At 35.0% G+C, this 14877-nt stretch overlaps 2 protein-coding genes, 1 non-coding gene and 1 pseudogene across 4 annotated transcripts; 2 read left to right on the forward strand and 2 right to left on the reverse strand.

The window, feature by feature from the left end:
- Positions 1 to 162: 162 nt before the first annotated feature.
- On the forward strand, positions 163 to 2333 carry LOC125204060 (transcription factor bHLH30-like). 2 transcript variants are annotated; one of them, XM_048102603.2, is made up of 3 exons: positions 163 to 320; positions 660 to 1067; positions 1595 to 2333. In XM_048102603.2, exons 2-3 carry the CDS (start codon positions 690 to 692, stop codon positions 2057 to 2059), a joined length of 843 nt encoding a protein of 280 aa, XP_047958560.1. In that variant the 5' UTR covers positions 163 to 320; positions 660 to 689; the 3' UTR covers positions 2060 to 2333. The 2 variants fall into 2 exon arrangements, with proteins under 2 accessions (XP_047958560.1, XP_047958559.1); XM_048102602.1 differs by lacking the exon at positions 163 to 320 and having other exon boundaries at positions 327 to 1067.
- Positions 2334 to 3636: 1303 nt separating this feature from the next.
- On the reverse strand, positions 3637 to 3710 carry TRNAI-AAU (transfer RNA isoleucine (anticodon AAU)). Its single transcript has one exon. It is a non-coding gene; the product is annotated as a tRNA-Ile (tRNA).
- A 1618-nt stretch (positions 3711 to 5328) lies between these two features.
- LOC125208548 (uncharacterized) lies at positions 5329 to 9760 on the forward strand. The gene is made up of 14 exons (XM_048108182.2): positions 5329 to 5646; positions 6447 to 6537; positions 6661 to 6745; positions 6870 to 6939; positions 7059 to 7128; positions 7441 to 7510; positions 7711 to 7756; positions 7846 to 8101; positions 8187 to 8392; positions 8476 to 8550; positions 8665 to 8725; positions 8876 to 8956; positions 9157 to 9236; positions 9379 to 9760. The coding sequence occupies exons 1-14, from the start codon at positions 5531 to 5533 to the stop codon at positions 9458 to 9460; spliced, it is 1389 nt and encodes a 462-aa protein (XP_047964139.1). The 5' UTR covers positions 5329 to 5530; the 3' UTR covers positions 9461 to 9760.
- Positions 9761 to 14082: 4322 nt separating this feature from the next.
- LOC125205838 (small polypeptide DEVIL 4 pseudogene) lies at positions 14083 to 14496 on the reverse strand (annotated as a pseudogene).
- Positions 14497 to 14877: the final 381 nt, after the last annotated feature.

Here is a 14877-nt window from a genome sequence, read left to right on the forward strand (position 1 = left end):
TAATGTTCTCTGGTGTGATAGCTACAGAAGTGGATATGTGGTAAGAGAGAGAAAAGAGAGTGCCGTAAGAAGAAAGGAAACAAGATTATCACCACTTTCATCCCCTCCCTCTATATAGCTTGGGAGAGTGGGGAGGTGGTGGGGATACACACAGAGAGAGACCAAAAATTGAAAGGTTTTATTTTTTTTTGAGTGTATTATAAAAAGGGTGTCTCTTCACTCATCAACTTTCCTCAGAAACCACACCCCTATATGTATAAAGGCTGATGCCATAGAGGAGAAGATTTTCAAAGAAAAGTCCAAAACTCCATCAAAGAGAGGTCTGTTTTTCTTCCATCCCTCCTTTTTCCTATCTTGTTTCCTTTTCTACATCAACAAGTAAAATCCATGTTCTTGATCATATATATATTCTCTCTTTTCATCTTTATGTGAAAGAAAGATGGTATGATTATCAAACAACACTAAAGTCCACTTGATTTCATACCTCTTTCTCCACCACAACTCAAAACACAGATATCTTCAAGTGGGGTTTTAATTTTCTTCAAATTTCAACACCAATCACACATAGATACATACTCAATATTATGTGTGACAACAACAAAGAGAATGAAGAAAACATCCATATCATAACTGACAACATTGAGGGTTTCCAAATTCAGGATCAAAATCTCAACACTAGCCCTCCAAATATGCAGCACCAGCACAACACTAGCACAGATGCATACCTAAATGGAGCTGCCGACGTCTCACAGATCCTACCGTGGACCCTCAACCCGGCCCACGACCCCTTCCTCCTCCCGCAGGCCCGGGGACTGCAGTACGGATACGACGGTGACCACCACCTGAGGTTCCTCACTGAGTCGTTCAGCCAGGTTGTGCATCCCGGCGGTGGTGGCGGCATCCCTTTCGGCCTCCACGCCGAGCTGCAGAAGATGACGGCACAAGAAATCATGGATGCCAAAGCTCTCGCGGCGTCGAAAAGCCACAGCGAGGCTGAGAGAAGAAGAAGAGAGAGAATCAACAACCATCTTGCTAAGCTCCGAAGCTTGCTCCCTAGCACCACCAAAGTAAGCATCTCTAACATTTCATTTTTATTTAACTTATTTCATATTTAAAATATTTCAATTATATTACCTAAAGTTATCAAGATTAATTTTAGCATGAGTGGTATTTTAGGTAGGAGAGAGTGAGTCTCAAAGGCGCCTCAGTTTTCGTAGTACATTAAAAAGCCTCTAAAATTTGTTTGATTTTTCAATATTTCTGAACAAGCGTAAATATCGGTAAGTTTGATATGTTAAAGAGAAACCACAAAGCTTCCATGGAAATCCTTGCCGGATTCGCAGTCAAAAAAATTCAAGTATGAGAGATAATCCCAAAAAGAATAAAAGACTCTAAAAAAGCCAGACAAAGAAGCATTCTTGTCAGTCTATTTTCACACATTATTAAGCACACTTGGTTTCAAATTCCACCCTTAAAAACTCCCTTTTCATGATTATTTTAGGAAAATGCATCCCTTTTGTACATTGTGCACAAGTCTCACACCACTCCTTTAAATTCAATGAACAAAGCATTGTATGTAACTTTCTGTTCGCAGACAGACAAAGCTTCATTGCTGGCTGAAGTGATCCACCACGTGAAGGAGCTGAAGCGGCAGACATCCCTCATCGCAGAGACGAGTCCGGTCCCTACCGAGATAGACGAGGTAAACGTGGATAACGAAGCGGACGAGGAGGGTAGAGCGGTGATCAAGGCGTCCATATGCTGCGAGGATCGGTCGGATCTGTTGCCGGATCTCATCAAGGCGCTGAAATCCCTCCGCCTGCGAACACTCAAAGCGGAGATCACCACGCTCGGTGGAAGAGTGAAGAATGTGCTCTTCGTAACCGGAGATGATGAATGTGAGCACTCCATGAGCTCCATTGAAGAAGCGCTTAGAGCAGTGATGGACAAAACTAGTGATCAATCCGGTTCGGGGAGTGTGAAGAGGCAGAGAACCAATAGCAATATCCTTGATCAACAGGCTTCTCTTTCAAATTCAATTCATCATTTTATGACCTAATTTAATCTGTCTTTATTGGAGGTTTTTTAACTGACACGTGCAGCGCCACCGTATGCCGTTTTCCTCCGCCGCCGCATGGTGGGAATGTATATAGGCCAAATCATTGGTATATTTCTCTTTTTGGGTGTTGACTGTTGAAGGTTTGGATTAAGTTGTGGTTAAGACTTAAGTATATAGGTATGTTGACTTGGGCCTTAATTGGTTAGGCTTGTAATCTAAGTGCAACATTTTTTCATTGCACTGCTTCTGAAAAACCATGCTTTTATCTTTTTAATTTGTGTTTTATATATCTTCATTAATTTTTATTTTCTATGTGATGCGGGATATATTATATTTAAATATTTGCAAATAGGCATTTCATTGGTTAATAATAACAACAATATTCTTTATAATAGAGCACCTAATTAATTATTTAAGCTAAATTCAGCTTGTGATAATTTGATAAAAGGATACTACTCTACTACATGTGTTTTAAAATCTGGTTTGATGTGTAAATGAGTAGTGGAGTACATTAGTTTTCAAAAATGATAATGCAAATTAAATAAGAAATATAAGTATTCAACAAAATATCATATAGAGGAATATCTTTGGATTGTTCACAATATATATATATATATATATATATATATAAAGGTTATAAAAACCAAATACAGAACAGCATATATGCGGTCAAAAAAACATTTGCGTCAGCCAATTTAAGTGATGAACTATATCTTTTATTCTTAAACGGATCGAGTTTATTCCTAATTAAATAGAGTTTTCCTTTATTAGTATTTTGTAAGATTTTAATGTATAGAAGTACTTGTATTGAAATATAGGCATTTATTCCTTTAAAAGGTCTTCAAAGATGGGAGATTGATTACTCATAAATAAAAGAGACATGATTACTAGTGTAACATTGAATTAAGACAATAACTGAAAGTGCCCCCCATATATACATGTGAGCCGGAATGCGTATTGAACTTCGATACGTACTTGAAATAATGAGAGAGGAAAAAAAAAATCCATTGTCAACTTAATTATGCACTAAACTTATAATACTATAGTATATAGAAATGACTAATGAGTAAATCATAATCCCTTAGAAGGTCATAATACTTGTACAATGTACAAAACTTAAGTAATGTTTGAATCTTGTACAAATAAAATGTAAGTATATACATACATATGAATGATGTACAAGTGCACAACAACAACAAATATTAACTCTATATACATATTTCTGGGGAAAAAAAAATCATAAGCACACAATGGCATAATCATAATTGTAATATACATTCACTGGAACAAATTAAAATGAACACCCTGGCCCTGCGCCTCTAACTATTTATTTTGAAAATACTGTAGTACCCATGCCTAGATTTTTTACTTCCTTATTTTTGGATCTTTGTTTGAGATGCAATAAGATATAGTATGGTTTTAATTAAATGAATAATAAAAAAAAATCGTTTAGTTTTAAATTGTACACTGCGCGAATCAAAAAGTGGAGGCCCTCAACTGCAAATGAGTGCAGGAAAATAAAGTTAAAATTGAAAAAGTGGAGGTCCACAACTTAAATATACGAAGTAAAAATTAATTGGCCCATGCAGGTTTCGAACCCGCGACCTTCGCGTTATTAGCACGACAATCTAACTAACTGAGCTAATAGGCCTTCATGCCTATAGGTTTATTATAATTTTGTATTAATGCATAAATAAACTAAAGTTCTTTACAAATATTACTCCCTCCGTCCCGGATAATTCGGGTCACTTTGACCGGACACGGGTTTTAAGAATTGTAATGAGAAGTGGGTTGAAAAAGTGAATTGTAATGAAAAGTGGGTTGAAAAGTTAGTGGAATGTGGGTCCTACCTTTATATATTAGTTTTATAATAAAATGTGAGTATAATGAGTTAGTAGAATATGAGGTTCACTACCAAAAATGGTAAAAGTGAAATGGAACAAATTATGTGGGACATACCGAAATAGAATATTGGGACGAATTATCCGGGACTGGCGGAGTAAAAGTTAGTAACAAAAAGTACTAATTCTCTTACCAGCTCTCACTGGTTTCGTGTCGTAATTCTCTTCTGACACATAATCTATTATTTATCACTTTGATAGTAGTATAAACCTTATCGTGGGCTATTGTATATCTATATTTCAAATGGTTATATTTTACTAGGATATTTCTCTGTAAATAAAATGGTGGCGGCGACTATGGAGGTTGAAGAAGTATTGATTAGGTGGATTTTTGTTTGTAGGTCTTATAATATTCAAAAAATACCATTTAACAAGTTTTAAGAGCATCTCCAATGACAATAGGCCGGCAATAGTCTAGCCAAAAAATTCCTTTTGTCACATTATTTAGGACTAGAAACTGGCTGCCACATCATCAGGACAAGAAACTGGACAAGCAATAGTCTAGCCATAGGCTAACAAAATTATAAAAAACAAATAAATTACAATCTCACGCAAAATACAGAATTAATTTTACGACACAAATACGAGAAAATGCAATAATTTTATTTAAATTAAAAAAAAGTACATTAAAAAAAATTTCATTAAAAAATATAAGCATGCCCTGCACCCCCCCCGCCACCCCGACATCATCCGCGGCAAAGGGTACATATTGTAGTACCCGCCCATCAGACCCCATCCACCTCCCACGGGTACCGTGCTAGTTTGCAACCCACTCGTCACTGGAGTAGAGTCGTTGTTGTTCTCCATTTCGCGATATTGCTTTTGTACAAAAATTAAGAGAGAGAGAGAAACTGTTAAATGGTGCGAATGAAAATGACGATAAAATCGCGTATATATAGAGTTTCGAAATTTTTTTTAAAAAAAGGAGGGCTGGCCGATCGCTAGCCGATTCGCTCGCTGATTTCGCGCTCGCCGGTCCTAATGGTCAGTTAGCGGACAGGCCAGTGCTCGCGGAGCGGCTAGCCGATTCGCTAGCCACCATTGAAGATGCTCTAATTTTGTACCATTGATTTTAGCAAAATTTAATTCTAGAGGAGTTACGGGAAAACTTATTGATTTTTATAAATTATTTGAAAGAAAGTCTGTGTACAAACTACAAAATCATGAAAGGCTTAAAATTCAAGATATAGATTTTTCGGCGGTCATATGTATTCCACGATCCCTCCCCCACCAACGCCTCCCTGAAATGACAATAATATCCCCATATGACGCTCCTTTCCTCGAAAAGACAGTGGGCAAATTGGGGTTTTCTGCAGCTTTAATCCACCCATACCCAGTTACGCAAAAGCGACATTTCCCTCAAATAAAAATAATGGAAAAGCAAAAGCGACATTCGTCTGAAAATCCAAAGACCTCCTCAGCGATTTACGTTGTTGTCTGAAAGATTGGTTTCCTATTCCCCCCAATTCAGCTTTCAACATATTCTTCTCTAAATCGGTCGTTTCTTAACAATGGTTAGATTGCATACAAACATTGACCAAGTGTAATTGTGTGCATATTTGGTGAAACGATGAGCTGGAGGAGAGTTTTCAAGTCTTTTCAAGTGGTGGTGGCGCATGGCTTGCTTTTCTCCTTCTCTGTTATTCTCTCTCTCAAGCTCGATCATGCTGTTAACTACTCTTGGTGGTATGTTTCTTCTTCTTCTTCTTATTCTTTATCTCTCTGTTTTTTTGGTGTTGATCATGCCCTGTTTGCTTGATTAAAATTGGAAATTGAGCTGTGGGGAGTTATATAGGTTTAATTTGAGGGCTTTTGAATTAGGGTTTGGGTTGACTGTTGTTTGGCAGCCAATAATTTTCCCTCAATTCAGGTTTACTGCCTATTTATATGCTATTTTGATTTAGGGTTATGATTTGGTGAAATTGGTGCAAAAGTTGCATCTAAATGCGGAATTTCGAATGCTCCATTATCTTAATTAGAATTGAAGGTTGAAACTTTTGAGGTAGTTTGGCGAATGCAGCATCAAGTGATGGTATTTTGAGTTGCATATCTGTAATAAGTTTTCCACAATGTTTTTGCAAGAGGTTTATGTGCAGATGAAAGTGTAAATGCTCCCAATTATCACTTAAATTATCATTTACCAGACGTTTCTGTATTAGTTCAGAGGTAGAGAGAAGGGTTTTCTTTAGCTAGAGAAAGTTCCCCAAAAAATATTTGTATGAAAAGTGATGGAATATATATCCCATGTTCCATCTCCAAATGTTGAGGTGGTTTGGATTGGAAAAAAAAATTTATTGATTAGAAATTGTTTTTGTCGATTGAGAGCTTTTTTTCTTTTGTTTCAATATAGCTCCACTTGAACAAGGCAACATTTTTCATGAATAGTATACTATTGTACATTTTGGAATAAATTGTTTGCATTTCATGTTTAAACTCCATGTTTATACGATTTTTAGTTAATTCTGTATTTTTACAATTTTTTGTAGGTTGGTTTTCTCTCCTATCTGGTTATTTCATGCAGTTGTGGCAAGAGGCAGATTCTCCCTACCTGCCCCATCTATGCCTCACGGTCGCAATGTATGACGAATATACTCTACTGATCTAATGTCTCCTTTGATATTCTCTTCCAACTTCATTTTTTTACTCGTTCTCCTCCAACTTCATGATCCCTACTTATTACTTGAAAACTTTTATGGACAGTGGGCGCCTTTTCATGCCGTTGCGGCGGCTCCGTTGCTTATTGCTTTCGAACTTCTCCTCTGTGTACATCTTGAGGAAAGATATGGTAAGCTTCCTCATTGCTCCGATGTTTACAATATTTGCAAAAACATTCAAGAGTTCTTCTTCATGCATAGGCTATCTCCATAATGAACTTATCCTGTTTCTATCTGTAATGTGATAAATGACAGCTGTAAATTTGAAGATTGTGTTTCTGCCTCTGCTAGCTCTAGAGGTTGCAATTTTGGTTGATAACATTAGGTAATACTTTTTCCATCCTAGTATACACAGTGATATTCTTAAGTCTTGATTTGGTCATTGCCTTCTATCTGAAAGATTGTCTATATATTAATTCCTTCATTTGTTGTTTTGCTGCTCAGGATGTGTAGGGCCCTTATGCCTGGAGACGATGATAATATAAGTGATGAAGCTATATGGGAGACTCTCCCAGTAAGTTATGAGTAAAGCATCTATTAAGATGTGCTTTTGAATCTGCAATGTCTGTGCTTTTGACTAGCATACAAAACATTATGCAATGGAAGCTAGATGTTCTTATAGATTAATCAAATATATGGAATTTCTAAGGGAATACATTTACATGTGATGTTGTTACTGTTGCTCCGAATTAATCATTAGGAGGATTAAGGTATAGATTGTATATGCTAAAGCTAGATGTTGTTACTGTTGCCACTAATATCTATGACCAGTTACACTGAAATCTATATATATATACTGTTTAAAATGTTTTTTTTTTGTCTTCAGCACTTTTGGGTTTCCATCTCAATGGTCTTCTTCATTGCCGCAACAACATTTACGCTTCTGAAACTATGTGGTAAATTCAGCTCACGATTAAGAAATCTCATTGATTATGTTCTGTCATACACTATCCATTTTAGGAACATTGAAGGCATCACCTTGTTTGGCAGAAAATCATAAGATAGGAGTAATTTTTTGTTTTACTTTGTGTTGTGAAACATTATCATTAATTTGTAAGTTGTACTCAACTTCTACTCCATGTGAGATGATATGCAGGTGATGTCGATGCTCTTGGTTGGTGGGATCTGTTCATAAATTACGGGTACATGATATATTCTAGCTTCATTTATGCTATTGACTGTCCTATCTGTTGCATGGTTAAATAGTTATATTTCTGTCTTTGGTTCTCAGGGTTGCAGAGTGCTTTGCATTCCTTATTTGCACCAAGTGGTATAATCCTGCAATTCATAGACGTTCACATCTTACAGCAGCAGCAGCATCAGCATCTTCGTCAAGTATCAGGTCTTATACCTGGAGTAACGGTGTCTTGGTACCCCCCGACGAAGAAAATCAAGAAACCACGATGTGCAGCTTTCAAGACATTGGTGGGCATATCATGAAAATTCCTTTGATTGGTTTCCAAGTCATACTCTTCATGTACTTGGAGGTATGTCGGGCTAAGAAATTTCTTTCCAGACAAGTATCGAGTTCTTTATGAGTCAAATCTTACTATTACAAGTTTTCAATTATAGGGAACTCCTCCTGGTGTTAGAAATATCCCCATTCTGCTTTTGTTTTCTCCTCTTCTTTTGCTGCAAGGAGCTGGATTTTTCTTCGCCGTGTATAGATTCTTTGAGAAAATCTCCCTCTTACTTAATGATGAAGCTGTAACGGGAAGCAGCTTCAGATTACCCGCTACTGCTTATGACTATATGGGCTTTCTGCATCGTGGATCAAGGTAATGACTCTTAAATCATTAAAAGATCTAAATTTTCCAAAACCATAATTTGTTGTTAACCTTGTGGATTTTTCTCAATTTAGATTACTGGGATGGTGGTCGATTGATGAAGGAAGCCGTGAAGAGCAAGCTCGGTTGTATTCTTCATGGGATTCAGGGTATTTTTCTGCGGTGAAAGTTTCATGTTCTTCTATAGCAGAATTTCACAATAATTTTTTATGCATATTGATCGCATTCGATAGGCCATAAAAATATTTCTTTGTTCCTAACAGGTACGATACCTTCTCACCTGATACTGTCAAGAAAATGCCCAAGTCTGAGCTTGCTAAGGAGGTGATTACCTATTGATTTTGTTTGAAATTTTTGTAGAATCTTGGATCATTCCTTAAATTATTTGTTTTATTTTACTATCTTAAATTTTTAAACCTATATACTCCATGACTATGGCTTAATGGCAGTGTGATATTGCTACTTCTTTCTCAGATATGGAGGCTTCAATCAGCACTCGTTTCACAAACAGAAATCACAAATATCAGCCAGGAGGAGTTTGAAAGACTTTTAAATGTGAGCCTAACTTCTGTTTGTTCTCATCTAGGGAGTACAAAATTCCTCTCATCTTTTTTGTGGAATGCTACTTTAATTCAGGCACGAGTCCCGTATTTTAAGAGAGATATAAGCATATGAATAATTTGACTACAATGCATTTCTAATTCTCTTATATGGCTTAACACCCATTGATACTAATTTTTCGTCTACTTTCTCAGGAAAAAATCCTGTGTCGAGTTTGCTTTGATGATCAAATAAACGTAGTCCTGCTACCTTGCAGGCATTACGTTCTTTGCAGGTATCACTATTTACCTGTCAATCCATTCTCGTATTTGCCTAAATGCTTGAAAACCTAAAAAACATAGGATAGAAGGGTTGGCATGAGCAATGCTTGCCTCCTCACTTGACATCATCGTTAATAATTGTGACCATATATGCAGCTCCTGCTGCGAGAAGTGCAAGAGATGCCCTATCTGCCGCGTGTACATTGAAGAGCGGCTACATGTATATGACGATGTATAGCTACTTACACCACAGGCAAGCCAGGTATAGTCTAATGTCCTGTGAAATCACATTTGTTCGAAGGTGACTGCAATTTTATCAAGTCATTTCACCATCACAAAAAAAGAAAAAGCTCAAATTGTTGATTCTGTGTATAGCGTTACATAACTTTTGAACGATTTGTTTGTGTTCAAAGTGATGATTTCTTTTTCTTGTATTTAACATCTTCGGTTCGAGTTATGAGAATAACTTGTGTTGTAGTATTTGTAAGAAGTTGAGCTTAGAAACAAGTTGAATGAAAGGGATCTTTTTGAAGCCGAAGGAGCTGATGTTTTAATCCTGAATTGCATTTTTTTCCTGTAGTTGTCAAAAGTGGGATCCCTTGTAATAATGTGTTGTCAAAGTCGAAGACAACTGGTTCAAGTACATGAACCTGGAGAGTGTTACAGATCATTAAGGTTGTCTTCAAGGCAGCTGGGGCTGTGGAGAAAACTAACTTTTTAGTCGAGAGAAAAGGACATATTTAGGTGTAGTACCTAAACTAGATAGGGAGCACAGATATCTTAGTTCAATAACATGAAAATGGGCCATACTTTGTGTCCAAAAAGGGCTTTCCAAAACGAGGGCTGTTATTTTTTTGTTGCATTGAGGGCCTCCACAACCTGGGCAATTATTAATACAGGTGGGGAAAATTGTGTAAAAAAAATCAAGAAATTGTGAGGTTTATCTCATTTCAAAACAAACACCGCTGTGTGCACACTTGCATCGGGTTTGATCCGCATTCTCTCTGTGCGCGCACGCAGGGCAGGTGTGTTCCTCTATTTTCAGTCGATAAAACAACAGAATGGTGGTCAAGAAAGTTGGGATATGTTGAACATATAATAGGTATTTTTTAATTGTAAATATGGGTATAGATATTATCTTAATTGCATAAGAGTGACAGATTTGTCCTATATATTTATTCCACTATGGGTTTTGATGTGGATGCTGGGATGCCAAATTAGTACTTATATGAAATTAACTAAATTTTCTAATGACTGGGTTATCTAGCAGCCTAACTTCGGTAGCCCAAATTAAAGCTTCTAGAACTGGAAGTAGTCAAAACAAGAACTCAAATTGAACTCTGTTGAAGAAGGGTCTATAATCTGTAGAATTTTCAGAAACATATTTACTCTTTTTTATTTTTAATTGTTGCAATAAAAGAATTTGCATTGAGAACAGGGATAAAATAGGGAATTTGATATTATTCTATCATAAAATTGTGAAACTATTGGAAGACAAGATTCATTTCCATTTATGTAATGTAAACTGAAACTTGAACAAATTAAATACTGCCAACGGCTTCTTGTTCAGATCAAAGGCCAACAAATCAAGAAACAGATTACGTTGTCAAAACAAAATCTTACTCAACTGTCAATCATGGTTTGTGACGAAGTCACAAATATTCCACCATCATTTGCTTGTTTCCAAACTGATAGTTATTCTTAATCTTAATTAGTTAAGAAGAGTTGGTAATGATGTTTAGGCACTAAGTCATGTTGAGGTGGGCAAAAATATTATTCCCTCAAAAAGCAATAAACAAAATAAAATTAGAACGAATTGGCCCGAGGGTGGTACTATTGGAGTACTATATATATATATATAGATAAACACATACCACCAAAATTCAAGGCATAATTTTTGTAGCAATAATTGTGCAAGTGACTATATCATTATATGTGCCGATAAAATTCTTGGAGTAAGATGATAGTGTAAAATTGAGTGGCCCTCAACTCAACTTGTGAAACCATCCAAATTAAAATTTTGAAGCTACATATATGTATAGGTGCTAGACCAGTCCTCTCTATATATGGGCGTGGGGGATGCGTGTAAAATTGTCATGTACTATAAATGATTGTAATAGTGGCTATATCAATATGCATATTTAAAACTTGGGATATTTTGAATTATTAGCTTAGAATGTGACATCTCAATCATATGAGGAGAAACAAATTTACCATGACGATGACTAGTTTAATTACCCTATGGTTGAGTACCATATACCAAAATGGCTACATAAATATAGTTGTACGTAAACGATTCACTTTATAATTAATCGACTATGTACTACATGTATTTTATTTAGGTGGGCAAATTTTTGGTGGTAAAAAAAGACAGTAAAAAATAAAGAAAGTGAAAAAAGAGAATTATTGAGAGGGGCATTGGGTCAAGTAGATAAGAATTGCACGTGGAAGAGATAAGGTGACAAAATGAGTCAGCACATATTGTCGGCTGAATTTTGGCTTTATTTTGTGAAGCTATTTTCTCTCCGCTCATCACATTTATTGTCTTTTTCCGCCTCTTTTTTTAGTTCTAACACTTTTTTTATGTTTTTGTTTATATTGAGTTCAAAGAATTAGACATTAAAAGACAGATTAATGAAGCAACTTATCAAGCTGACAAATGCAATTTGCACACTTTTGAATATTTTCTTCTAGAATATATGATACAAATCAAATAGTTTTGATTGTTGGTGTAAATATTAATTTTAAAATGAATAAAAAAAATATGGGCTTGGAAGGCCCACAAAACGAGTACCATGCTGACCAAACTCTAGCTATAGTGTTTTCCATATTATGCCTGTGTTCAATGCTTTGATCACTTTTTGTTTGTATCACTATTTATTTTTTATTTGTTAGGATATTATAAGCTACACATACCCCTTATTATTATTCTTATCATTTGATAAAATAATAATACTAACAGAAGATCTTATTATTACGTGACACGAAGACACATGTACGTGTCTTTTGGATTAAATAAATCTCTCCATTATACACACTTAATGAAACAAACCTAATTTTAATGTCAACTCACATAGTTTGTATGTTTCATCCATTTTGTTTGGGGGTAAATTTTTTTTTTTTTTTAAAAACACTTTTGAACTCGTCTATTCGTTTTGTATCAAAATTACACGTCATTAGAAATCAAATTGAATGATTATCAAATTGATAGTTTTCAAAGATTGGGACATTTTTACTAATGAGTCCAAAACTTATGTTAAAATCACATATAATTGCCGTCCATATATATTCACGGCTGATTTTGCTTAGTTGGATAGCTTTGTTGATGCCGACAAACAAAATTAAACAAAAATTAAATGAGATTTGTTTCTAATGATCATGAATCAAGGTAAGTTTAGGCAATCATCAAAAGACGTTTTATGTTTCTGATAATATTCAATAATCAGTAATGGACAAACTAACTAAAATAAAAACAGCCAAACCTAACAACGATTTTTCTCTCGTAATTAATAGTACTATAATCGAGTGGTTGATTAGCATGCCTTTGTTGCTAAAGCTATAGGCACCCAAAAAAAGACGAATAAGCATATGATTATTTTTGTATCTAGAAGATTTAATTAATTATCACTCTTTTTTTACGTGCTTATTGGATGACTGCGAAAAAGTTAAGCAAAATTTATTTTTAATTGAAAAAGCGTGTTTGATTTGCAATCATAGTATAAGTCGCTCTAATGATTTATGGTAGGATAATCATGAGAAATAATTACCAAAATCTTGCCTTTTGGATTGTTGGTTATCTAGTTAATCACTTTTGTAATGTATATATAAATGTTTCAAGACATTTTCTAAGTAGAATTAATTAATCAAAAACTATTTTGATTGAAAAGGCGTGGTTGAATTTGCAATCATAGTATAAGTCGCTCTCACAAATTTATGATATTATATCACCGGATACTCATAAGAAATAATGATTAAAATCTTGCCTTTTGGATTGTTGGTTATCTAATTAATCACTTTTAAATGGAATGTATAATAAGTCTGAAGAATTTTTCTAAAGTAGAATTAAAGCGTGACAGTGAAGTGTTAGAAAATTCATAGCACATATTTTCGTGAGAAAACGTGCTATATTGCTAATAATGTCTGTAGATATTTCTACTCTACCTAAAAAAATTGACATTTTTAATTCCTTGGTATTTAGAGCTTCGGATTTGTGATATAACCATATTAAAGAAGCTCTTTTTATGTAAAAAAAAAAAAAAAGTTAGCTACGTGCTTTGATTGTAATTCTTTGAATATTCAATCTATATACATTATTTAAATCTTAATTTACCGGTAATAGTGAAAAATTATTTTATTTGTAAATGAATTCGGACGATCCCTCCAAAAATAACACACCCTATATTTATAAATCATACTAGTAATCCATAAAAAGGGACGTCGAGAAATGATCAAACTAACACGTCCACAAAAAAAAAGTAAAAAATAAAAATAATGAGAATCAACCCTAAACTCGAAAAATAAGAAGACACACATAAACGCACACTTCTCAGAGGATTGATCTGCATAAATTATATTCTACTATCACTTTAAAGAATAAAAAATCTATTTTTCTTCTGACACATATTTGGGATTTTTTCTGCAAACCAAAAAATTCAGAAGAAGAAAAAAAGGAAAAATATCACACGAACTGAGCTACCCATCCTTCATCTTGTCAGACATAACTAATCTGCTCCAAAAATAAGAAAAAATATAAATAATTTGTTGTTGAATTGAATCTGATCCACATCTACTGATTTTCACAAGCCGCCTCATTAGACTAGAGTTGCAAGAATGAATAAAGTAAAGAAATGCAAGCCAAAATGATGAATCAAAGCAATCTTTCATATTTGATGATAATAATTGTATACAACAAGGCACATATATGTAAATGCCAAGATCAAGATTAGTAGATTACACTACTCCAAAACTGTGCCGATTAAGTAATTATATGGTCTCCCTCTTTTGGCGCTAGCTAGCTTCTCTATTTATTTACACTCTAATTAACCAAAAAAAGAAGGAAAAGGGGCATGAATTAATCATGATAGCAAAGCAGCATGACAACGCAGCGTCGGATGATGTAGAGTCGAGCTCTTTGCTCTCTCAACACTCCTGCAATTCCTCTGCTCGAAATTCTTCTCTTGCTATTGCTGCTGCTGCTGCTGCTCATTTTCATTTTCTTGCTTTAATTCTTGCTAGAGAGAGAGAGGGTTGGGTTGGGTTGGGTTTGGTTGATTGAAGAGAAGGGGTTGATTTATAGTGGTGTAAGAAATTGAGAATTAAGATATTGGTCGAGTAAAGAAGCAACTGTGGGGGTACAAAAGTGCGTGCAGTGCTCCCTACCGCACCGGACATTTCCTCCCTTGGGCCCACCTCCACTTGGGATTCCTTGCCTACTTTCATTTTATTATTTATATATTCATATCTTGCGTTATCGACATTGGAAAATCGTTTTATTTAATTGCTTGTGCAAAATGGTATGTGTATTTGTGGCGCTTTAATTTGTAGATTAAAGTCAAGATTAAATTTTGATTTTTTTATTTATTTTTCATTCACTCGAATGTAGATTTTAGTAATAGGTCAACTTGTTCCCCCATGATTCGATATCAATTTCAATGC

The sequence above is a fragment of the Salvia hispanica genome, chromosome 6 (assembly GCF_029641045.1).
Source record: "Salvia hispanica isolate PSC_SH4W2 chromosome 6, Shi_PSC_v1, whole genome shotgun sequence".
Taxonomy (NCBI): domain Eukaryota; kingdom Viridiplantae; phylum Streptophyta; class Magnoliopsida; order Lamiales; family Lamiaceae; genus Salvia; species Salvia hispanica.